A 24459-nucleotide genomic window follows, 5' to 3' on the forward strand; every position below is an offset into this window, starting at 1 on the left:
TGTGATGAGACATTTTGACCAGAAATGAGAAAAATACACTTGGTAAGATTTAGATTTTTGCAGTGTAGTCTTCTGATTAAATCCTCATAAAAAAATACTACATTCTTTTACCTTTTGTATTATCATACCATTCAGACTACAGCCTTGTTGCATTCTTGATAGTTTCAAACTGTATTTCGGGGTATTTGTCTTGTAGAAACGCCTCAGCTGCTGTTAAAACTAGTAGACATTGACCATGGAAGTTCACCCTTTACTTCAAAACCTTAGTGATGAAAAAAAAAGTTTCAGTGAAGGTCAAAAGATGGGATACAGTTGAGAGCACCAGAGGAAGTTTGTTGCCCTTGCGTTCAGTCTTTGAGTCATTTACAGGTGGAAGTCTTTGTGCTGGAAGGTTCACCGCTTCTTTTGACTTAACTTGTTTGTAATAAAAGAGACATGAAACAGGATTTTACAAGATTTGATTTATTAACTATGATACAGATCACATAAGGCCTTGCTGTATACACCATTCCCATTGAGACAAATTACCATACTCAGCAAATAATGACAGTTTTTTTTTGTTTGATGTTGTTTTTTTTAGTTTACAGTACTTCATTTATTTTTTTTCTTATTTTCTTTCCTCCCATTATTTCTTAATATTTTTTTTTTTTTATTATCTCTTAAATAGTGAGAGTGGTGGAGCCCTCTTCCTTGGTTGGGAAGAAATCATGCACTATACTGGGCTGGTCTCTCAATCGTTCACAAAGAAATTGTTAAAAAAACGCTTTGTATTTTTTTAATTATTAAAATAAAACATAAAAAGAAAGTTTTTCTCTATCACCACTGACTAAAGGGCAATGTGTTAGACCCCCTAACATACCAATAAACAACCATTTGAATATACTTTTGTTTGCTTCTCATTTTAACTTAACAGACATCTGTCACCATTGTTGCAAAAAAGAACAAAAAAACAAAACAACCCCCCCCCCCCCCCCCCAAAAAAAAAAAAAAATCATTGCAGCCACATATCGCTGAACCAAAGTCACATTTTTAATTTCAATTGTTCTTCTAAACTGTCACTTTGCTTCCCATCTTTCTCTCTACCCTTTTTTCCCCCAGTCTTTGGCTGCCTCACAGTCAGTTCAGTATTAACACATTGATATACACAGGGGACGCCACTGGTCGCTGTTCACACACAAGTACCAGTGGTCACCCATCCTTCCTCCCTCCATCTCCCAAATAATGATGCCATTCACCCGTTTGCTGTCTGTCTTCCCTCACTCTCACTCTCCTCGTCTCCCTTCACACTTTTTTCCGAGGATCAGTGTGTGTAACCTAGATGAGCAAACAGGGTTAAACACAGGGGTAATGACTGCAAGGAAAACTGCATTCCTCTCCTTCACGTTTGTGTGGATCATGCTGGTGTCTGGCCATCTGCCAAGCACAGCACGCTAGCATGTTACCTCACACCCACCCACCCACCCACCCAAACACACACTCCAAGTCTATCATCTATCACACACGCATACACCCACACACAAGGTAAATAGGTAGTGTAGACTGATAAAAGCTCTTCTGAGAGTTCAGTGATTGGTTAAAAGGTTTTTTTTTCATTTCCTTTTGGGCAGAGAGGACAGTCTGGAGAGACATGCAGGGATACAATTCAGTGTCAAACACAGGAAGTGACCTTGGTGAGACTTGGCAACATTAATTCGCTGAAGTTTACATGCTTTCTGGAGCTCACGGAGAGACGCGTATGTGCACAAATGCATACACATTTTAAAGGCTACTTCAATCAGAGCTCAGCAATTCTCCTCAAGCTCCATCTTGCTGGTTTCTACGGTAACAGCAGGCTAGGCTGAGGAATTCTGTGATGCTCCATTCCAGACATGCAGACGGATGAATGGACTGTCTGTTCTTTCTGCCGTCTCTTCAAAACCCAACCGTCTCTTGGACAGGGAATGACTAGGGCATGCGGTGGCGTAACAGTGACAGCAGGGGTTGTCTGTTATAGTGGTTAAATTATATTTCTAGTCCACCAAGAACAGGATTGAGACTCCTTTCCAGAGGCATAATGCTGTGCCCTAAGAGGATAGCATGGTGAGGCCTGAAATGGTGGCTGCCAATTATTTCCGATGATAAAAAGCCTCCCACCTGTCAAACTGAGCCCCGCTTTCAGTTCTTAACTTTGTGGCCTAATGTCTCAGCTTCTTCATTATGAAAACTGGAAAGCGGGCATGCACTCCTTTAGAAAGACAGAGTGATTTGGTGTCCACAGGGATGTAAAAACTAACAACAGAAAGAAACAGAAGCAATTTTATTCACTGCATGTCTAATCATCTCCCATGTGGCCACATACCTAGTGGCTACATGGTCTGGACCTTTATAATCTCAACTCATTTGTGCCAAAGTTAAAACAGTAAGTTGTTCTTTTTATTTACACTCTTCAGGAGAAAGTTCATTTCTCCTGGTATACAATGCAGATAAATCCATTAAGAGAATCTGACGTTACAAAAACCACAGTGGGAAAATAGTGCTACGCCCATGCAGTAGTGGAAGTGAGCTGCAATACCCCTTTCTTCCTCTAGATGTCAGTGGTGTGCTCCCAGAGAGAGAGAGATCGAGAGTAGGGTGGACTGACTGACAATAAAGTGAACAGTGGCTGTCATGTCATGGCAGCTCCAATTTAAACTGTGCCTTCAAAGTGCTCAGGAAAGTGCTTTTGAACAAGGTCCTTACTACGAAAACTGCAGCACCGACTCTCTTGTAAAACCACCACAGCATGAAAGAAGGAACATGACAAGTGAAGGTCCAACACTGGAATTATTCCCACTATCTCCCTAACACAGGGGAAATTCAGGTACAACGAAAAGGCATGATACAGGCTTACATAAACACACACACAAGGCTGTTTGCTGACTGACGGGCCAGGTTCTTCATTTTTCAAGATTTCCTCAAATGTAAAAGTGAATCAAAAGTAGATGAGAGAACATAAAACCACATTTGGGCAGTGAACTGAATGGGATATGGAGGTGAATCAGGATTTGATCAATTACAAAACTTCACTTTTCAGGTTCTGCACTTTTTACAAGGATGAAGTTCAAATAGATTGAGAGAGAAAACAACAGACTGGGAGGTCCTAGAATGACAAGGGTGTGAGAGGACCCATGATGCTTTGCTCCAATCTGCTGCCCAGCAGATCTAGTCGGTTGAGATTTTTCTTTTTTTTTTTGTCTGTGCTTGGCATACTGCCTCAACTGTCTGCATGCACTGAGTGTTTTGCCTGTGTGAGGGATTGATAGATAGGAATGTGTGAGTCGCAGAGGACAGAACATCCTGTTGGGTGAGCAGTAACATGTCTTTTCCTTAAGTCTTCTGTACAGTGGTGAAATAAACAAACAGAAATCACTCTTTGCTCCACTTTGTCCCAGCCACAGCCTCCAGGTTCTGTTCACAAAAGGTGTGCCGGCCACCAAAGTTTCCAGCAAAGTTAGAGGCTAAGGGATTGAGGAGGGTTGTTGTTGGAGGCACACTGGCCACTGAGTGTGTGTCAAGTGTGTGTTTATTTGTGTGTGGTGGACAAATTCCAACATAACAGAGTTCACATTCCCCCTGCGCTAAACTTATGAGTCCCTCCCTGAGTCCTTTTAACAGTTACTGGCAAAATCTCACTCTTCATTTGTGTATTTGTGTAGATTCTCTATAAGGCAAGGAGGGCAGGTCTAGATGAAGTGAGACTGAGAGGCAAAGGGATAAAGTGGCGAGGAGGGAGAAAGATCAAATGGCCAGTCTCTTCAGTGTTCCCCTTTTCTGTCTTGTGCGTGCGTCCATTTTTATATAAGCGACAGAGGCTCAAATGCCTCCTTCTCCCAATCATGTCGGTTTCTCCCTAAACATACTGCATCTCACTTAATATCTCCCAAATTCTCTTCCTACTTTCTGTTCTCATTTCAGTTATCTTCTTTTTTCCTTCCAAAACTTCAAAATGTCTTTTTCTAAACCCTCAATTCTCCCATAAATCTTGTCATTGTAGTTTTTTTTTCCTTCTCTTTCCCTTGATCCCTGTTTCACAGCGTGTGTTGTTCCGTCGGGGGGTGATGGGGGTGAAGAGAGGGCGGCAACAGGGCTGGGATCGGGGACTGAGGGGTAGGAGGTGGAGAGTGTGGTGGGGATTGATGATGATGATGGTGGTGGTGGTGGTGATGGTGGATAGGAGGACCATAGTGAGGAATAACAGGAGGGGTGGCAGGGAGGACGTAGGGGGTCGGGGACGGAGTTGGTGAGGAAGAATATCCTCCGGCCATGCAGGAATAGGCTGAAGTTCCTCCACTGGAGCTGAGTGTAGAGGTGGGTGAGCCAGGGAGGCCGTCAGCCAGAGGCTGATTATAGAAGAAGTATGCACACTGATGGATGAAGCTCTCGATGATTGTCTGGTAGGTGCGCGTGGCGGTCAGGGCATCCATGGTGGTGAAATCCGGTCTCATCAGTGTGGGCCAGAAACAGATGGACAGGTTCTCACTAGTCATCAGGTTCAACTTGTTGTTCTGGCTCACCCTGAGAAACAAGAGAAAAAAATCAAGTAAGTGTACTACACATAAAACAAAAAGGACATATGAGAGCCAAAAAGATATTTAGCTGGGATTGTGCACAGAATCATCCCTGGTTAAAAGACATTAGAGCAAACTGACCCATTTTCTTTTTGTTTCTGATTTGTCTGTCTAATGCTGATGCAGTATGTTGGGAAGTATTCTTAATGTTTATACTGCATGCATAAATCAGGATATTTCTGTTACATAAAATGAATGTTACGAAACAGAATTTGTTAACTACATATAATGATTTTTCTTTCATCCACATTAATGCGACTTCTTAGTCCATGCACATTGGGCATAAAAAGGATGCAAAACATTTAAATAAGCTAATACATCAATTGAAAAAAACCTAAATAATACATTGATCAAATGATAAGCTTATTGAAGTATGATGATACATGAGATATTGGTGGCTGTTCACAATTTGTTAGAATCTACTTGTGATATAATCACAACCCTTTTTTTCGGAGGACTGGACTTGTGAGTTAAAAAACATGAATGCATTTCTTCTTAGCCTTTAAAAGAATAACCTGACAGAAAAATGCAGTTGACTCTTTTTGTTTTGCTAAAAGTTTGAAAAGATTTCATGTCTGTTCATTGACTATGAGGAAGTTTGAAAATAAACTACAGAGTTTTCCTGGCATTTTTGGAACATAGTTGTTAACTTGTCATACATGTCAAAACTTCCTTTAACTCTTATATTTTCAGGAAACAACAGTACAGCAAAAAAACATAACAGAGACATCTTTTAGCAGAAGAATGGCGGTAACATCTATTATGGTTCATACATAAAGACGTTATGAGTCAAGCTGAATAAACCTCTGTCAGCTCACTGGATGTGGTGATGTCACCTCTCGGTCACTTGACAGGGTGACCAGCGGTGTAGTCAGCATGGCTGTTAGAGGCCAGCGCTGACCTCGTCATTCACTTACTTGTTCAAGTGGCTGATGACATATTTGAAGACCTCGTAATTCTCCTTGGGGAAGCGGCGCAGAACGTCCTTCATCGTCTGGAAGCGCTGCTCTCTATCGTTGATCTCTGAATGGTGACGGAGAGAAATGAGAGGTTAGAGAAGAGAGGAAGAGTGGCTGAAGGAAAAGATTAGGGGAAGCTGTAGCCGACATCAGGGGAATAGGAGCAAAGAGAAATGAGGAAGGATGAGAGGAGTATAGTGGTGAAGGGAGGTTTCAAGAGCATAGTGAAAGCAATTGAATTCAGCTCTAAGAGAGATCTGTGCAGGACAAAGTGATTTCATCCTACAACAGAACAAGTCGCACACATCTAAGTGAACATCTTACAAATATGATTCTTCAAGTTCCTCTGAAATACTGCGATCCGGAAAAAAAAAGAAAATCTAAGGCCGCACACATTCAACAGAAGAACCATACCAAGCATACGCCCATCCCAGTATCATACAGATTACATAAACTCACACACAAAAACACACAGGGTGTGTTAAGCCTGATGGCAGCAAAGAGTGAGTCAGAAAAGCTGACGTCACTGGTTAACACAGTCCATCCTGTGTGTATGTGATCGAGACAGAGCAGCAGTGAGAACAGCAGATGTTCTCGTCTATATTACAAACATGATTTACAATCAGAGGATCCTAGGATATATTCCCACAATGAGGTCAGTGCAGATCAAAAACACATTTGACTTAGAAAAACATCTCTGGTTCCTCCTGCTTTACATCAATCACAACTGATCAAAACTCAGTATTGCTTTACTAACTTTCTCTTCAGCTTATTTAAAGTAATGTCACCAGAAAAATACACAAACCTTCGGCCCAGCTTTTTTTTCCCAAATCACCCTCTACCTCCACAGCGCTGTCTGGAAGTAACAAAAAAACCCAAACATTCTGAAAATGTCAAGCACAATTTGATGTGTTCAAACAAATGAAGGCTTTCAAATGACATGTTTTTCTCTCTTACTCTACGTCACTTTTCTTTTCCTCATTCTCTTCTTTTCCTCTATTGTGGCTCAGACTGCTGGAGCTTTATCAGGTCTCTGTCACGGCTGAAGGGTCTCGTCGGGGCCGTTGAAAAAACACACATATACACACAGTCTCAGGCAAATGCAGAGCTTGGTGAGTGACAGCAGCCTCCTTGGCTTGGAGTAAATCTCTGCGGCGCAATGCACGACTAAGCTATGCCTTAAATCTCCATTCTGCCAGATTACAGGACATAGAGAAAAAGAGACACTGTGGCGAGTGCAGGGGCGCTGCCATTTATCTAACATATGACTGTTTATTCAAGACATCATTCAGACTCTGCTTAAGGCTCCACCTTCCTCCTGCATCTCTCCATCATGTATAATCATCCTTACATCCTGCTTCCCCAAGCCTAAACTATTCACTCCTCCATTCCTCTCTCCTTCATTTCCCAGGTCCTCAGCAAGTGGCAAATCCAATTCTCCCCATGGATGGATTTGGACCGCAAGAGTTTTGCTTGTTAGGTTAAAGAAAACTTACAATGAAGGGAAAAGGATTTCGGGCAAAATCCAATACACCTCGGGTTTTACTGAAGAAGTCTCCCATTCTTGCCATTTCCCCACCTCCCCGTGCCCCTGTCCCCCCACAGCAGAGCCCGGGGACTTACTGAAGGCCTCCACCAGCTCTCCCTGCATGCTGTAGGGCACCAGAGGCTCAGGTAGCTCAGAGAAGAAGGCCTTCATGGCTCCAGCTACTGTATTGATGGTGAAGTCTTTTTCCACTAAGTCCAGGTTATGGTCTGCACAAAGAAATGAGACAGAAAAAATGGTAGTTAATAAACACCTTTATTCGCTAAATTTACAGAGTTTTCTTGCTCAACATGGAAGGGAAAGTCAACCAAGTCAGATACTAGCACAAAGTTAACTCACCAGAAAAATAACACTTGGAAAGTTCATCCAGAGGTGAAACACTGAGGCAATGAGCAATTATTTTTAGGTCTAATTTGAGGAAAATGGTCATATTACACAGACCACACTTCCATATGGACAAATGTGGTTTTACTATATCTGTTTTCTGTTTAAAAACAGAGCTAAGCTAATAGAGCTATAATGTAAACTATCGCCTGAAGCTGCACATGACTTAATGTTACCATAATACAGATGTGTGTAAACAATGACCTTTATACATTATTCAATGAGTATGTGGATACATGTTAATTCCTTGGTGGTTTTGGTGCGCTCTTATACACAACTACCCCCTGCTGGTGAGAGTTTGGATTACATTGGTCTATGATTTATTTTAGAAATTATCTGCCATAAATATTCAAAGTGTTAAATCTTACACACTTTAATAAGATGAAATGGAAAACAAATGGCAAAAGTGTGGCTTATCTGATGTTTTCAATATATATGATAAAGCTTTACAACACACATATATATATTAGTTTATGTACATTAATACAATAGATTTACAAATCTTCCACTAGATACAATGACAGTAAAAATATTCTCTCATTAATTTTCAGAATTTCACATTTTGAGCCAAGACTGTATTTTGGAAACTACAGCCAACCAGCATTTTTGAATTAATTTTTTTTTAATGGTGAGTCAAAATTGGTACAGTTTCTCTACTTCTATTCTGGAAATATTTTATTGAAGACCAGTATAATAAATACAACTTAAAATTCCTTTACATAAATACATCATATTGCAACAATTACAACAAACTAAGTCCTCAAATGTATCAATATTCTCAATACATGCCTATGAAACATTAATCTGCCACTACAAATTCATAAATTCATGTATGAGGGAACTGCTTTTTAAGTCATGTTTTGGATTTTCAGCATAACTCTGACCAGTGACCTTACAATTCCTTCTTTTATCAGCCTATCTGTTTCTTTTGGAGATGCTTGGTGTTAGTTTCGAAGCATTTTACTGAATATACTTTCATAAACGTAAAATGAATCAAAGACTATTGAATGTGAATTGAAAGACAACCCAAAGAGCCTCATGCTGAAACCACTAGAGTGCAACAAGCACAGAAAAAGTATGTGTGAGCAAGAGACTTAATTAAAAAAGGCATTTTCTGATAACTTTTTAATTTATAAGGGAAGTCTGAGTAGAAAGGAGAGAGGCAAGAAAAAAAAACAACCCACATGCGGTTAGAGAGTTGTTGAACAGACTGAGAGCTCCCTTTTTGAATGTGCAGCGCTTCTGTTGCTGCTTTCTCCTGTAATGAGGTATTTGAATCTTCAGGGAGCTGATGAAGTGCCATCTTCAGTATGGCTAGAAGACACCTGCACTGGAGCTTCACCTGTAATTGTCTTGTCCCATGTGCCTCAAGCTCAGAATGATTCAACACAGGTCTTCAAGTCTGATTACTTGAGTTAGATTTAACCTCAACCAGGCGTGGATACGACCGTACACACACGCATACACAGGCCATCTCACTCAGCTATCTATCTCACCAGCGCCACGCTTCATTAACCAAACCAATCTGGAGGTAATTAACTGCCCATACCAGATAGACACTCACTCGGTCTCACACACCGAGAGCACTTGTACATGCACATGTGTGAACATGCACTGGCACCCAAGGGCAGGTAGAAGATAAAGGAGGAAGCTCTACAAACTAAGACGAAGCAAAGGCCGATTCCCCTGGTAGAATTAATGCACCCTGGTTAATTAAAGGGATCCAGGCTTGTTATAGATGGAAGCAGACATAAAAACACACGTTCACAGCCTTTTGTTCCATACTAAGTTTATAAGTGTACAGATGAAGCAAGAATGTGCATCCGCTCTCATGTATGTGTGAGTGGTGTATGTGAGAAGTTACACACCTTGGTCAAATTGCCGCTGCATGCTCTCCATTTCTGCTTTGTTCCCACTGACCCTGTAGATGCCCTCTGTGCTCAAGCCTGGTGGGTAGAAGAAAAAAAGAAAACAGAAATGTCACTGGCTCAGTTAATTAGTGCAATTTGCATCATGACACACGCATTTATAGAAACTGGTCCATAATCTCCAAGAGCTCTTCGATATATCTCTATGTAGTCTATAAGGCTGCAAACGAAGAGCTGATTTACAACAGGTTTTCTATTAGCATCTCCTGATGTCACCTTATGTTGCCCTAAACTCTATTAACACTATTTATTAAACCCATAAAGTAGGACTGCTTAGAGCTCACTGGTGCACTGTGACAAGCTGAGGCTAACTTAGTGCTACAGCATTACAAATGACTTGAAGATCTGTGGCTGCTATGCGCATTACTCTTCTACCTCTCTATGCTTTCATAAATAAATAAATTAAAAAAAAACGACACAATATGTGGCCCTTATTGAGATGCTAAACATTCATTTGCATTGATATAAGAATTTGTGCTGGAAAATATACATAAAGCAGCATTTTGCACATTAGGGTTCACGTTGTATTTATTCAGTGTTGTATTTTTACATATATTTAACATCTGAGGAAAGCAAATCAGAGGCACTGCTGCATTGAACATATAGACAAACATGATCAGGGAACAGAAGGAAACAAAAACACAAGGACACACAACTTTGACTTCTAATAAATCTGACAAAAACACCTCAGCAGTAAAGAATATTGCAGCACATTAAAGGATGTATACAAGAGCTTTACAAGAAGTATTTATTCACCACAACAATACAATATGAAAGACTCAGCATTACATCAGCCAAATACTTTTTACACATTTTTATTTCCCTGGGCTTTTAGTTGACGATACACTTTATATTTTCTTTCTTTGGTTGGCAGGAGGTCTAGTCTGATTAGATTTAACTGGAGCAGCCAGTAACACTTACAAAGTGTACCTGAATGCATTGTTTTGTGTTTAAAGCAGTATGCATATACAACAGAAACTCCGTAGAAATCAGGAGTTAAGTTAAAGTTAAGAATCACACATTTATGTGTCATAAACATCAAGATTTTGAACAATATCCCAAGTTCAGTAGCAGAAAACACTTTCTTATTAGCTTCACTGTATCCCAGATATGCAAAAAACACTTTGACTGCAGCTCAAAACTAGATCCTATTTAGCAAATAACATTAACGGTGGCTTGGCTCATTCACATCTGTGGTCCTACACTTCACAAAATGCAATGCACTAGCCTGCTATGGCCACACTTCAGCTTGAATTTGAGCAAGTACTCATGAAAACACAAGCAACTGAGCTGAGGCAGGACACTAGAAAGATATTTGCTGATAGCTGCTGTGAGTGAATTTTGGTTCATTAATATAGTCTCCAATTTAAGATAAGGTTTCACCTCCTTCGCTTGCTACATTCACAGTTTGGTGGCAATTCAGGAAGACAAAGAGCAATCCAGAGGGAGTGAGGCAGATAGGGAGTGGCAGAAAAAAAGGGTGAGATAGAGAGAGGCAGGGAGGAAATGAGAGAGCTCTCAGTGAAGGCATACAGCATCGATCTCCTCCTTCTGCCAATCAATTATCCACAAAAGCTTTTCTAGCCAGACACAAGGAAAACGGGGATGGGAGGAGAGATAGGAGAGGGGAGTAGTGTAGTAGTAGTGGGGAGAGAGCGAGAGATAGGGGTAAAATGGGACAAGCAAACAAGGATGGGAAAGATAGTAGGAGAGTGTGAGGACACGCAGAAGTGTGAGTCAGTCTGATGAAAGAGACAATGAAAAAAAAAATGAAAGGATTAAGATAAGGTAGGATATATAGAGGCATGGAAAACGTGCTTGAAACAACAAAGGAGAATGAAAAGATTGGAAGTAAAGCTATGAGCGGTAGAAGAAAATCCAATAGGTAAAGACAGTATTATCTTAAAAGGTGAGCTCTCTAAAACAGAAACTTCCTCTTCCTTTGGGGTCAAACAAAGCAAAAGCAATTCCTGGGGTCAGTGTAAATACGAGCACTTCCTGCAGCAAACAAATGATTTATCTGCATCCTCTACATATTTTCCTTTACTTCTGGTGGAAATCTTTATGTTAACTCTGGTAAATCTTTATTTCAAGTCATTACCAATAATTAAACAATATAGCTGTGTATATTTAGGTAGTTTAATGCAGATAATGAGTAGACTATAAGATTCATCAGGTTCTGCTATCTCATAAACATGGAAAAGGGGCTTTAAACACTGATTATTGGTGACCTCATAGCCTCCAGTGATAGTAAGAGGCCAACACACTGCAGTCACACAAACTTTTACAGAGGAGTAAATGCTCTGCAGTTTGTGAATGTGCTCTTGCAGCTTTCTACTTTCTGACAAAACTCCAGCTGATACCACATCAGCCCAGGCCCAAGTGTCTCTGTGGGTTCAGCCGCCAGAGGCTGATTTCACAGTTCACCATGGAGACAGGCAGTCGCTGGGTGCTGCCCTTTGCGTCGCTATGGAGGCTCCTACAGCCAGTAGATATGTCCGCACACGCTCACACACATTCATCACCTCAGCACCCATGAGCACAACACACTGCAGCTACCGTGCTGAGAGAAAGCTAGAACTGAGGAGAGATAACAGCAGTCACTATAGATTGATTTTATATAGCTGCTTTTCTACAAGCTCAGAATGCATGAAAATAACACAAAATACCACATCCTCTCCTATTATTCTCAAGGACAAAGGAAGTGAGCTACTGAGCACAAATAAGAGAAGCAACAAAGATATAATAGACAGAATAGAAAATATAAAAACAGTGCAGTGCATTATTGAGCTCTGCCAAAATATACCTCATGTTATGAAATAAGACATTTGTCTGTTCATTCATAACATTAAAAAGTTTACAGTTCTATTTTGTCTGATAAATTAACTTCTAACATGGACCAACATTATAATCCCAAAGGTAAAGAAAATTAATAAATGAAAGCAAATATTCTAATACATGAATATAAGATTCCAAGCAGGATTTCAGTGCCATATAAATATATATATATATATATATATATATATATATATATATTTATGTACACACACACACACACAGGGTGGGGAAGCAAAATTTACAATGAACATTTAGTTGTTTTTTCTCAGCAGGCACTACGTCAATTGTTTTGAAACCAAACATATATTGATGTCATAATCATACCTAACACTATTTTCCATACCTTTTCAGAAACTTTTGCCCATATGAGTAATCAGGAAAGCAAACGTCAAAGAGTGTGTGATTTGCTGAATGCACTCGTCACACCAAAGGAGATTTCAAAAATAGTTGGTGTCCATAAAGACTGTTTATAATGTAAAGAAGAGAATGACTATGAGCAAAACTATTACGAGAAAGTCTGGAAGATACTATTAAAGAAGAATGGGAGAAGTTGTCACCCGAATATTTGAGGAACACTTGTGCAAGTTTCAGGAAGCGTGTGAAGGCAGTTATTGAGAAAGAAGAAGGACACATAAAATAAAAACATTTTCTATTATGTCAATTTTCTTGTGGCAAATAAATTCTCTTGACTTTCAATAAACTAATTGGTCATACACTGTCTTTCAATCCCTGCCTCAAAATATTGTAAATTTTGCTTCCCCACCCTGTGTATGTGTGTATATATATATATATATATATATATATATATATATATATATATATATATATATGTATATGTATATACACACACACACACACACACATTTATTCATACACACACACACACACACAGATAAAGCTGAAAAAAGCTGGTTGGGTTTAGCTAAATGTTTGTCTGAGGTGGACGGAGAAGGGAAGGATGTGGGTCAAAGTTGCAGGTTCAGGGTTGACAGTTGAGCGTCACTCATTAATGACAAACTTAGAGACAGAAGGGTACAACTATTTCCTACGAGTGTCATTATACTCACATATCTCAGGTCTCACTCACAGTACATTCCTGGTTGTTCTATGAGAGGGTGCACCATTATGCTCTAGATGCGTTAGTATATAAACAAAATATCTCTGCAACAAACTGTTATTACATCACGCACATGCACAGACAGAAGTACACCACCTGGCTAAAAAAACACACACATTGAAGGAGGAAGCAAAGCATGGGACAAGCATGAAGTGAGATAGAGGGATAACCAGGAACTTGAGAGAGGTGATGATAGGACAGGAGAAGAAATAGATATACAAGCTAAGAAGGTGAAAGAAATCAAACCTGACAAGTGAAGGTACTCAGTGAGACAGAGGGAGAAGGATGAGTGGTTCAGGAGAAAGAAACAAAGAAACAAGGACATGGGTGCAGAGAAGGCAAAGGAAACAGGATTTGGATAAACACTCAGGGAGTAAGTGAGGGTAAGAGGTGGAAAATACCTCTAAAGAAGCTACCGGGTCACCTCCCATGTGAACAGTGCTTAAAACTTATATTTAACCTGTTTTTCGCCTTCATCCAGAACTAACTGCTGTAACTGCTCCAGTTAACATCTGAACAGGGTGAGGTGAAATCTAATGTGATGTCTTGTTATCTAGATCTGTGCCCATATACTCCCACACAGAGGAAGGCGGTGGATCTTCTTTGTGAGGCTTTGATAATCCAAAATACAGTCTTTAATCAGGAAGGAGATTACAGTGGAATGCACTGGCATGTCAGTGAGCAACAGCCATATTTTGACAAACTCAAACACAATGTTTTAATGACAATTTTAGCCTGGAATATATGAATTTATAGGAAATGTTACTGAGATACACAATAAAATTTGCATGTTAACACACATATTAATCATACACTAATTTGACTTCAGTTTTAGTCTCACAGCTGGCAATAAAATTAAAGGAAAGCTGGGAGTCCTGGGGCTTCTGGACACCAGAACAGCCTGGCAGGAGGTCTGGCATCTGATTAACAGGGAGACAGGGTTAAGAGAGCCCAACCAACAAGATCTGTGCACCCGCGACTTCCCAAGGAGAGATGAGGACAAGCCAAAATAGGTACAAATACATGAACTTGTTTATATCTTAAAATCCCACTTGGTTTTTCTCATTACACTGACTTGATGACTCACTCTACAAGAAGAACAAAAAAATAAAAACCTAACACTGTAACCACTGGAAATAGAATCAGCCAATTTGAGAGTTCACATATGATGTCTTTAACAAACTCTTGCACAGAAGGTAGATGAAATACTATATTAATACTCCCTTCTATGGAACTGGAAAAAATACCCATTTTTGGATACTTAAACCAACTCAGTTTTTCATCCCTGAAGGTGGACAAGTACCAGTCACACAGCTCAGTGAGGCAGTACCATTTATCAAACCTGCACAATGAATAACGGAAACACAAAGGAGAGAGGGCTTGTGCACATACACACAAAGGCACCGTGTGATTTAAGGAGGACGACAGAATTATACCTTGTGAAGGCCGTACTGGGCAACAATCCCACCAGGAGGGTGGATTAAGATAATAAGAAAAATACTTGGAATATATATTAAGAGTGGCAGGTATAGTGCATACAGAGGGAAAATGTATCCCTGGATACAGTTTATACTTAAAATAACTACAAACAGCTGCTTGTAATGTAGCAGAGTGAATACCATTAAGGATCTGTGCACCGTACAGAGTAAAAAAGATTCTTACCTGTTGTTTCAATGAAACGGATACACTTCTCAATGAAGACTGGGATTGGCCTCTCAGGGCTGACCACAGTGGACAGTGGCATGCCAAAGTAGTTGCTCTCGATGGGTTTTGAAATGGAATGTCTTGGTTTGGGTCGTGGTTTCTGAAAAAAGTACAATAACAAGGAGGAAAAGATTTTTTGAGAGGAACCAGACAAAGCATATAAATATTATTATGGATTTATATTACTTTAGGCTCACTAACAATGACATTGCAGACATAAACAGATCATATTTAGAACAGACACATTGCTCTTAAAAAGTGTTGAATCAAATGGAAATGTTAAGGATCAAGTTTCTCAGATTATTTTCTTACATGAGCAAAGTGGTGAACAAACTCATGTGCACACCCACTTTACGCAACGGCTCTAAATTTTTTTAACTTATCATACATTCCTGTCTTGAGCTCTGATCTCTTCATCCATGCCCTCTGCATTCCCTCTTCTTCTCTCACTCTCTACTGCACTGCAGCTCTCAGATAATCAAACTCTTATTCATTGTTTAATTACTATCCAACTCAGTTAAGAGACCGCTAATACACTGCTGCAACATTCTCCGTATGTCTGAGGCACCGGCAGTAATGGTACGGCTTTTTAATGGTGTTCAGTGGGACTGTTTTGAAGGCCCTAGAGGCCTGGATCTCTAGTAAGTCTGTCAGCCCCCTGAGGCTGTGCCCTGGTAGGCTGGGTGGTGAGGCAGGGATGTATGGTTGGTTGGGCACAAAGACTGTATTAACAGTGCAGGCCTGACAGACAGACACAGGAACCAAGCAGAGTAGTGCTCATTAGAGAGAAGGAGCCTGCCGTGCCCTCTGCTCTAGATACTGGCCTCACTGCACTTCAAACATTTTCGATACCGCACATATTCACGCTCACTCACAGCGGTACTGAAGGAAACAAGGAGGGAAACGCTAATTAAGACTGAATTGATCAACAAATGCTCACCTGGGCCTTTTCTCCACTGCCTGTTGTCTGAATGTTTAGGAAAATGATTACTGTTTGTCTTAAAACCATCTCAGCTGTGCTGCACTATGGTCTTCATTGATACAGGGTATATGATACAGCATTTCATGATACAGGCACAAGCCTGGACTGTGGACTGATACTGGTTTTCAGTCCTGTAGGAGCACATTTAATACATCTTCGGCTGACAGTAAATTTATGACACATCAACCATGAACAGTAATGGTAAATACCAAAAAAAAAAAAAAATCAGTAATGATGTTAAATATAGCAGTTTATAGGCAAATATTTCTGTCACACAGTTTATTTTGTATTGTCCTTAAATTCTTGACAGCTAGAAAAGTATTGTCACTTATTCTTAGCCACTTGACTTTAACTCCAGCATAGAACAAACTTTTTTCCTCATATTTTGTGCACATGGTGGGTGTTGTTTCTACAATTGTTCGACAACATAAAAATAGAATACATTGCCTTGCTTACAGTATTGCAACATATAACATAATGAATCAAAAAATGTAATTACAATAATATGGACCACTGAAAAAGCTGATCATCCCCAACTCTCTTATCAAAAATGTTCAAACTGAATATGCAATATGCATCTCTGACATTAAATTTCAATCTTTTAGAAAGCAAGTAACCAGGGCAAAGTATGAAATAATCAAATAAATCAGAATCACTGACCATCAAAACAAAGGGTAATTCATCAATATATGTGGATGTGAACATCAAAAATCTAGATGGGATTTATTATGGGATAGATTTTTATCTTTTGACCTACTATTTTCCTTAAAAAAATCAATATTTCCAATTTACAAACCCAATATTGGCAGCTATCTGCGCCAACTACTGCCAATACTGATAATTTGCAGAAGGTCACATTGCAGGTGATTAATCAGCTCAACTGAAATGAATCTGGTCAATCGATGTACACTTTAAGATTAGATTTCTCCTTCTATACTGTGTTAATTGAAGGTAAATATATCCTTATCACTCCAAACTACTTCCTCTGTGTTTACACATGTGAATAGTGTATATATTGGTTCACATGTGCACAAAATTATTAATGACATGACAGCACAAGACAGGCGCTTCTGTGGTAGTAGAAAGCTGCGCTGTCATAACTCACTGACAGCTTGGTTTTTAGCTCCAAGTAGCAATTCATAATTTATTTGTGTCATATCACACTGGCTGTGTTGTATATCTGTGGCCTATCTCAGTTTAGCAGACTGTCTCCATACTCTCCCCCCTCCCCTCAACACGCTTTTTTCTCTCACTGTCTTCTCCCCCTGCAGTTCAGCCTTCTGGCCACTCCTTTTAGTTGCTGACTGAGACAGGATATGTTGCCAGCACTGAGAAGACAAAACAGACTTCTACCACAAAAGACAAACAAAACACATTCTTAATAATAACATACAGACACCATAGTGAGAGTTTACATACACTGCACACTGTAGGGTGCTGAAACACAAAGCCACAATACAAAAAAACAACAACTATGAGCTCTATTAGAACTCTGGCTTCTCTCAGGATTCATTTTATTTTCTTTCCCTTGTTGTGTTTTCTCCTTTTCCTTGATTGCCGCCCTCCCTCTTGTTTCTTGCACGGGGACACTAGACTGGAACTAGGTGACTGAGGAATTTAAAACATTCCACTTGCTGGCTGAGGAGGTTTGGGAAAAAAAATCTGCAGGAGAGAGGAAACATTTCCGGCCTCTTGCTGAGGGAGGGCGGGACAGAGACACAGTTGGACACTGCCTGAGGTGTACGGGGTTTTTAACATGGGCTCAGAGTCTAGTTTCAATTATTTGTTCCTGCTTGTCATGACTTTTAGAGCAGTAGACAGTACCCGAAGGCTCAGAGCTGGAAAGTGTTTATACAGCATAAGCCCAAAATCGTCTCTCTAAAACAAACAAAAAACAACCCAAATGCAGACTCTGTGTCAACCCTGACAAAACACTAACAGGAACAAGTGGTCTGTGCTGACCCTGGGTACTGCTGCTACAATACATCCTCCTAGGATGACCAAAGAACTCAATAAGATGTCAGCTATCCTTAGGGGAATTCAGACTGCAGCAAATTGAAAATGGAGTCTTCTATGAGACAGATGCTTAGAAAACAATTGTTGCAATCTGATCTGCACCACAATTATGTTATAGTGGTTTGCAATGAGGATAATCAAAATATAAACTGCCTATAGGGCACCAATCTCAGCCAGTATCTAATTAGAGAAGCATGACAACACTGATTTGATCGAAAGTCTGCCAGTTTTTCTGATTTGTTTTTAAGCATGTGCTTGGCACATCATGTGCAATGTGATACTTCATTGATCTTTCTTTTCATGCCCCCCTACATGGACTAAGGGTCACAGCATCAGGTCAGCTACAAGTCAGAGCAGCATGGTATCAATGACCTGTCAGGGGAAACACCGTGGTGTACTGTTGCTGATACAGGGCTATGCTGTGTTTCCAGTGTAGCTAACAGAAAACTTCAGTGCCCTGCATTCATGCTGAATCTACAACAAATGTTTACAAATCAGACCAAGAAAACGACTTGTGTACTCTATAAGCTAAGCCACTCAGACCAGTGAAAGAGAACATTGTTTGAGTTGTAAGGAGCTATATGAGAAGACAGCCCTCACCTACTTGGACATCACAGCTGAGTGTGTGAAAACATTAATCATCCCCTCCTGTTCCACCCTGCTGACAGCCGTGGTAATTATCACAGACACAGAAGCACAACATACACAGCTGTATTCAGCCTGCACTTCTGTACCAGGCCATGTGTAGAACTGAACAGCATACCAAACTGATAAGCTGACAGTGTAAGGTCAAAAGTATCACTGCAACATGTGTGAGGGACACCTCAGAAATGAACAAGACAGCCATAGACAGACAAAGTGAGAGCAAGTCACATGGAGAGATACCTGAGCCTGCAGCTGAGAAAAGAGAAGAGAGAGATAGGATAAACATAGCAAGGAAGGAGAGAGACCGACAGAGAAAGTGTGACAGGAATGAGTAACAGAAACTATGAATCAGCAATAAAAGAAGACTAGCACTCTAAATATGAGAGAATAAAAGTAAGGAAGCAAGGAACGCGAAGCTGTCATGAAGAATTGGCATCTTTTGAACACATTCAATAAATTATATCTGCTGGCCTTGGCACATACTTGCAGTTCCTACTATAGTAAATCAAACCCGCTTGCTGAAATGACACTGATGTCTATCACTATCTCACTAATGGCTCAGGCACTGTGCCCTTTAACAACAAGCCATCTTCAAACACTTAGGAGCCAAATAAAACAAGACAAAAAACAATGCAATTTCACAATCAGGTTATGCAAACTGTCAACTAAACAATGATTTATCATGAGCTAGGTTTTAAATAATGTTAAAATTCTGTGTTCTTCATTAGCTTTTTAGCACTACTTCACATTATAGAGCAAGGATGTTTTAGGGCAAGGAGCTTATTTGTTGGGAATAACATTACTTTTAATTCCTTTAGCAAGAATTGAAAGATGGATGCAGACGTTATAAATTAATTCATACATAAATATACTGCTTCTCATTTAATGTTATACCTAATGCAAGCCTACAGGCATACACACATACCAACAGACAAAAATGTCACTGTGCAGACTGTGCCACTGTTCCTATTCATTAAGAGTTTCTGCCTTCTGGTACAGAAGTTTACAGGCTGGAGTTCTCTCTTTTTCCTCTGATGATCAGGTTAGTTTAGCGGGCTCCTACAGAGCAGTCAGGGAAAAATATGGCAGGCATGTTTTCAGTCATATTTTCACTGAACTGAGCTGCAGAGACATTGTACCAGACTCATTTATTATTTCTAGACTGCAGTGAGAAACACAATTTACACACAATTTCAATCTCAGCCAAAACTTAATTATACACTTGAAGGGCATTTTATCCATCATGTCCATAAAGTCATAAATATAATGCACTGTAGAAGCAGGAGAGTAGCTCAAAAATTGTGAATATGTAAAAGTAAATTAAACAAGTTAAAAGTCCTCTGTCTACCAACATCATGAGCTGGTGCTCATCAGTTTAGAGGTTATTTTACTCTTTAATTAACTACGCTTTCAATATTTTAAAGTTACTACATGATGTACTAGGGCTATGGATACGTTCCAAAATGAATATTCAACATTTGGGAAAAACATTTGTCAACTGCTGTGTTTCCACATGTTTAGTTATCAAATATGACATTTTAAATTTAGAATGTAACACTTAGTACACAACATATCTGAGACATCTTCACATACATACAGTCTCATATTTAAATGAAAAATATGAACCAGTACATACCTTTGTATTTCTGCGCAGGCTCTTGAGGATATTTCTGCGTTTGGGGTCCTCACTCTCTTCAATGGAGTTGTCCTTTTGGGCTCCTCCTTCATCCTGGCTAGCCTTGGGTGGACCCCCCATCTCATCATCACTGCCTATCGAGAAGCTTGTCCTGAAGCTACTGAACTTGCCAAGCCGTTTGGATCGGTCTCTATAAAGCTTAGGTTTCACCCCGATGGCTGAGAGCTTTCTCCTTCGCTCTAAAGAACTGCTATCGGCCTCACTGTCTGACCCATTACCACCAGCACTTCCATTTGAATGGCCCTTGTTGGCATTGCGGATGGTGATAATCTTACCCTGTGTGCTGTCATGAGGCACAGAGTAAATATTCTCCTCCTCTGTTGGCCGAGGTTTGCTCACAGCATCCATAGGCTCTGCATAATCTGAGGGGTCATAGCCTCCGTCACTTCCTGGTGCCCAGGTGACCGCTTGAGGCAATGAGCGGCGGTTAGTGCCACCCTGCTGATCCATGTAGGGGCCAAGGTTGACCTTACGGACAGGCTTGGGCTTGACTTGTGGTGGAACCTTATTGTTTAGCTTGCTCTCAAAGGTGCTGATCTCAGAAATGACAGAGAAGGTATCACTTGAATCCAAATCTGGGAGCTTGAAGCTTCCCAGGTGGGAGCTGAGACTACCAACCTCTGTCAGGGGAGGGTAGGGGGGTGATGGATCAATATCATCCTCTGAGTCAACAAGAATGTTAACTGGACTGGGAGAGCCACAGCGAGGGCTTACGCTCTCATTGGTGCACGCTTCAGCCACGTTGTCATACATGTGTGTGGCTTCAACAATTGTCCGCTTCTCTACCACTTCTTTGAGGAAGGATTGAAAAAGGTCTATCTTATGAAGCCCCCCTACTACTCCACCATGTCCGCATATTACTGTGTTGAACCTGGCCTCTATTTCATGGGCCAGTTCTTCACCCTGATTCACTTGCTCCTTAGCTGACTCTGAGTCTGACAGCTCCATCTGGCTCTCCCCGACTGCTAGCAACTGGACTGGGATGATATCTTGGACCTCACATAGGAAAGCACATAATGTCTCCATAGAAGCCTTGCGGCGAGCAGAATAGACTGCAATGTAGCCATGGACCAGCCTGGTCTTGCGGAGGGAGAATGAGGAATGGAAGGAGAGCAGGGACAACTCAATATTCTGCCTCTGACCTCCAACACTGAGATCCAGCAGAACAGAGGTACCACTACTGAGGCTGGAAGTAGGACGACAATGCTGGGGCAACAGAAAAGGAGCAAGGAGTTGGTCTAGGTCAAATGTGTCTCCACACATCAGGCACATGACAATGCGCAGGTCTGCTTCGAGACTGGGTTGGGACTGAGAGTCTCTGAAGGCCGAGGAGGGAGGGGGTAAGGGAGGGGAGCTGCTCCCTATGCTTCGCCGTGACTCTAAGAGACCTTTGAGCATCTGATTGATTTGCTTCTCACTGACATTGCGTCCATAGCCCATGCCAGGGGAGGCAGGGTCTAGATAAGCGCACTGCAGTTTTCCAGCCACCTGCTGCCCTTGTTGGATAAGAATCTGGGCTGTCTCCCCCCCAATATCCCCTATGGACCCCACCCCTCGCTTGGTGACCAGTAGGAGGGACAGAGGGAGCTGGGCTAAACTGTTATCCCTTTCCCTTCTGCTTATGGTGGACTCCCTTAGTTTTTCTATACTTTCTACAACATAAGAGAGGGATTCCTTTGAGTTGTATAAACAGAGGCAGCCATGGGGTGTAAAGGTTGGTGTGTGGAATGAATTTACTGGCAAACGTACATTGCCCTCAATGGGACGAAGAGCTAACTCATACATTTTGCCATCTAACACGTACCGGTCATCACTGGTGCACAATGCCCTTATTTCATTTGCCATTTCTCTGGCTAGCCCATCCTTCCCTAGAATGACAAGATTTATCCGTTCAGCCCTCCCTCCTTCCAGTCTTGAACTGTCTGATGATGGGTAGCGGGTAGGGAATCTGGAGGCCAGTATCTGCTCTATCTTACTGTCCACACAATGGGGGTTGTTGGGACATGTATCTTTTGTTGGGTGGTATACAAAGTGGATATGTTTCAAAACTAGAGCATCCCTTTCTGCTTGCAGCTTCTGCAGAGCTTTAAACCTTTGTTCCTCACCCAGCACCTCCTGAATAGCTCCCATTTTCTCTTTACTTGGCTTTGCATCTACTTCCAGCTCATAAAAGAGCTCAGAGTACTCAAGAAGTAGTTCCTGAAAGTCCTCTTTGGCTCTGTCAATGATTTCCTTCTGGTGTTTGTTGTATATATCCAAATATTCAGCCTCATCCAGCCACTGGTAGAAGTCTTCATTCATTATGAAGCTTCGGGCCTCCTCCCAGGGTTTCCCTGGTGTAATGAATGGAGAGACACTTAGCTTCTCCTTGAAATCCCATCTCATCTCAGCCCGTTTGCGCTCATTTCGTAGCTGCTCTAGGTGGGTCTCATAGATAGCTTCAGCTGAAGGGGTCTCCAAGAGGTCTTGAGGGATTCGATCATCTTCCATGTTATCAATATGTGATGTGGTCTCCCAAGGGGTGTCATCTAACACCACAAACCACTGAGAGAAATCTCTCTTTGTTTCCAAGACTTTCTGGACTCCTGACCAGCTCAGGTGGTCTATCTCATCCAACTCTGGCAACAGTATAGACAGAGCCTGTGGCAGAGTGCTAAGATAAGCCTTCCTACGCTTCTCTATATGCTCTTGTTTAAGTCTATGCACGTGCTGCTGGAAGAGCTTCTTGGCTTTAGCTGTTCCTTCAAGAAAAACATACTCCTTGTATTCAGGGGCAGACTGCATCCGGCGACTGACACTGGGCCATGTCTCATTGTGGTTCTTCACAATTCGGTTGACCAACCACTCATAGCGGTCTTTGGCTGAGGCAATCTGTTGACTCTGCTGTTTCAGTGCCTCAAAGTAAGGGATAATTTTGGGCTTTCCCCTACTCTTGTCTATGAGCTGAACCAGTGTTAGAAAAGCTAGATCAACATTGACATTAGAGCGTGCTGATGTTTCTACTACCTGCAGATTCTTCTTAGCTAGGGCAAAGGTGTGCGAGTCTTTAATGTAGCGCTCAACTCCTTCATCACATTTGGTGAGAACTAAGACCACAGGCTTCTTTGTTTTGGCTAGTTGGTTGTAGAGGTTTGTGACAAACTTCATCTGGTCCTCAAAACTACGGTTCATACCCCTGCTAACATCTACACAGAGTAAGAAGCCATCCACCATCAACTTGCCTTCGGGCATTTGTTTCTGTTCAAAGTCCTGTTCCAGCCCCAACTGATCTGTGCAAAAATACATCAACTTTTCAGCTGAGGCCAACTTGGTAGATGCTGCCCGTTTGATGTAAGGTTGCAGTGCTGTGCTTCGGTGTGGCTGGAATGTCTGATCATCAATGAACTCCGTCTGCTCCACCACATTCATACGGCACTCTGGCCCCTCCTCCATCGCTCGGCCCGCCTCTCCCCAGAACAGGAAGTGGTCATTGTTCACCACCCGCCCTCCAAAGTCACTGGTACTGAGAACCGAGGTGTGGTCTAGATAGAAGTCATCTGCACTTGGCCGGACAAATCGGTTACACAGGCAGGACTTGCCCACACCACACTGGCCCTTCTCCTTCTCCGTGCCGGACAGCCCAACCACGACCAGGTTGTAGGTGGGTGCCCGGACATCTTGCTTTTTGGTCATCATCATCGCTGGCAGAGGCTCATCCTGCCATGCTGGCCTCAAGCTCTAGGGAGAGGAGGAGCCTGCCAAGGAAGGAGGGTTTCCATGCACAGGAGCTCACTGGGCTGGGGTCTGGCCCTGCATGTTAGAGAGACAGAAACAGAAGAAATAATTAATAAAACACAAAATACAGAGAAGAAGCATTTAAATGACAGGCTCCATTATCATTTGAGAGCTATTGTGTCTCTCTGCTAAATTCCTATTGTGTGCCTATGTGCTATTAATAATGCTTAATCTGCGATCCTATTTCTCCACTGAATATTTCCTGAAAAGATTGAGGTCAGTAGCAAAGCTGCTGGAATGCTGCACGCATTACTTAACCCAGCTGTAGCTCAGTGAAAGGCAAT

General features: G+C 41.3%; 1 protein-coding gene across 2 annotated transcripts in view; it reads right to left on the bottom strand.

Moving 5' to 3' along the window:
- Positions 1-446: 446 nt before the first annotated feature.
- arhgap35a (Rho GTPase activating protein 35a) overlaps positions 447-24459 on the bottom strand; it is a 64114-nt gene continuing 40101 nt past the window's right edge. For both annotated transcript variants that reach the window (XM_030151492.1, XM_030151493.1), the window contains exons 2-7: positions 20342-24190; positions 15021-15162; positions 9344-9421; positions 7169-7300; positions 5504-5609; positions 447-4533 (exon numbers count right to left, since the gene is read on the bottom strand). In XM_030151492.1, coding sequence (XP_030007352.1) covers positions 4047-4533; positions 5504-5609; positions 7169-7300; positions 9344-9421; positions 15021-15162; positions 20342-24079 — 4683 coding nt within the window. In that variant the 5' untranslated portion in view covers positions 24080-24190 and the 3' untranslated portion in view covers positions 447-4046. The remainder of the gene's footprint in view (positions 4534-5503; positions 5610-7168; positions 7301-9343; positions 9422-15020; positions 15163-20341; positions 24191-24459) is intronic.

This window comes from Sphaeramia orbicularis, chromosome 13 (genome assembly GCF_902148855.1).
Source record: "Sphaeramia orbicularis chromosome 13, fSphaOr1.1, whole genome shotgun sequence".
Lineage (NCBI taxonomy): Eukaryota > Metazoa > Chordata > Actinopteri > Kurtiformes > Apogonidae > Sphaeramia > Sphaeramia orbicularis.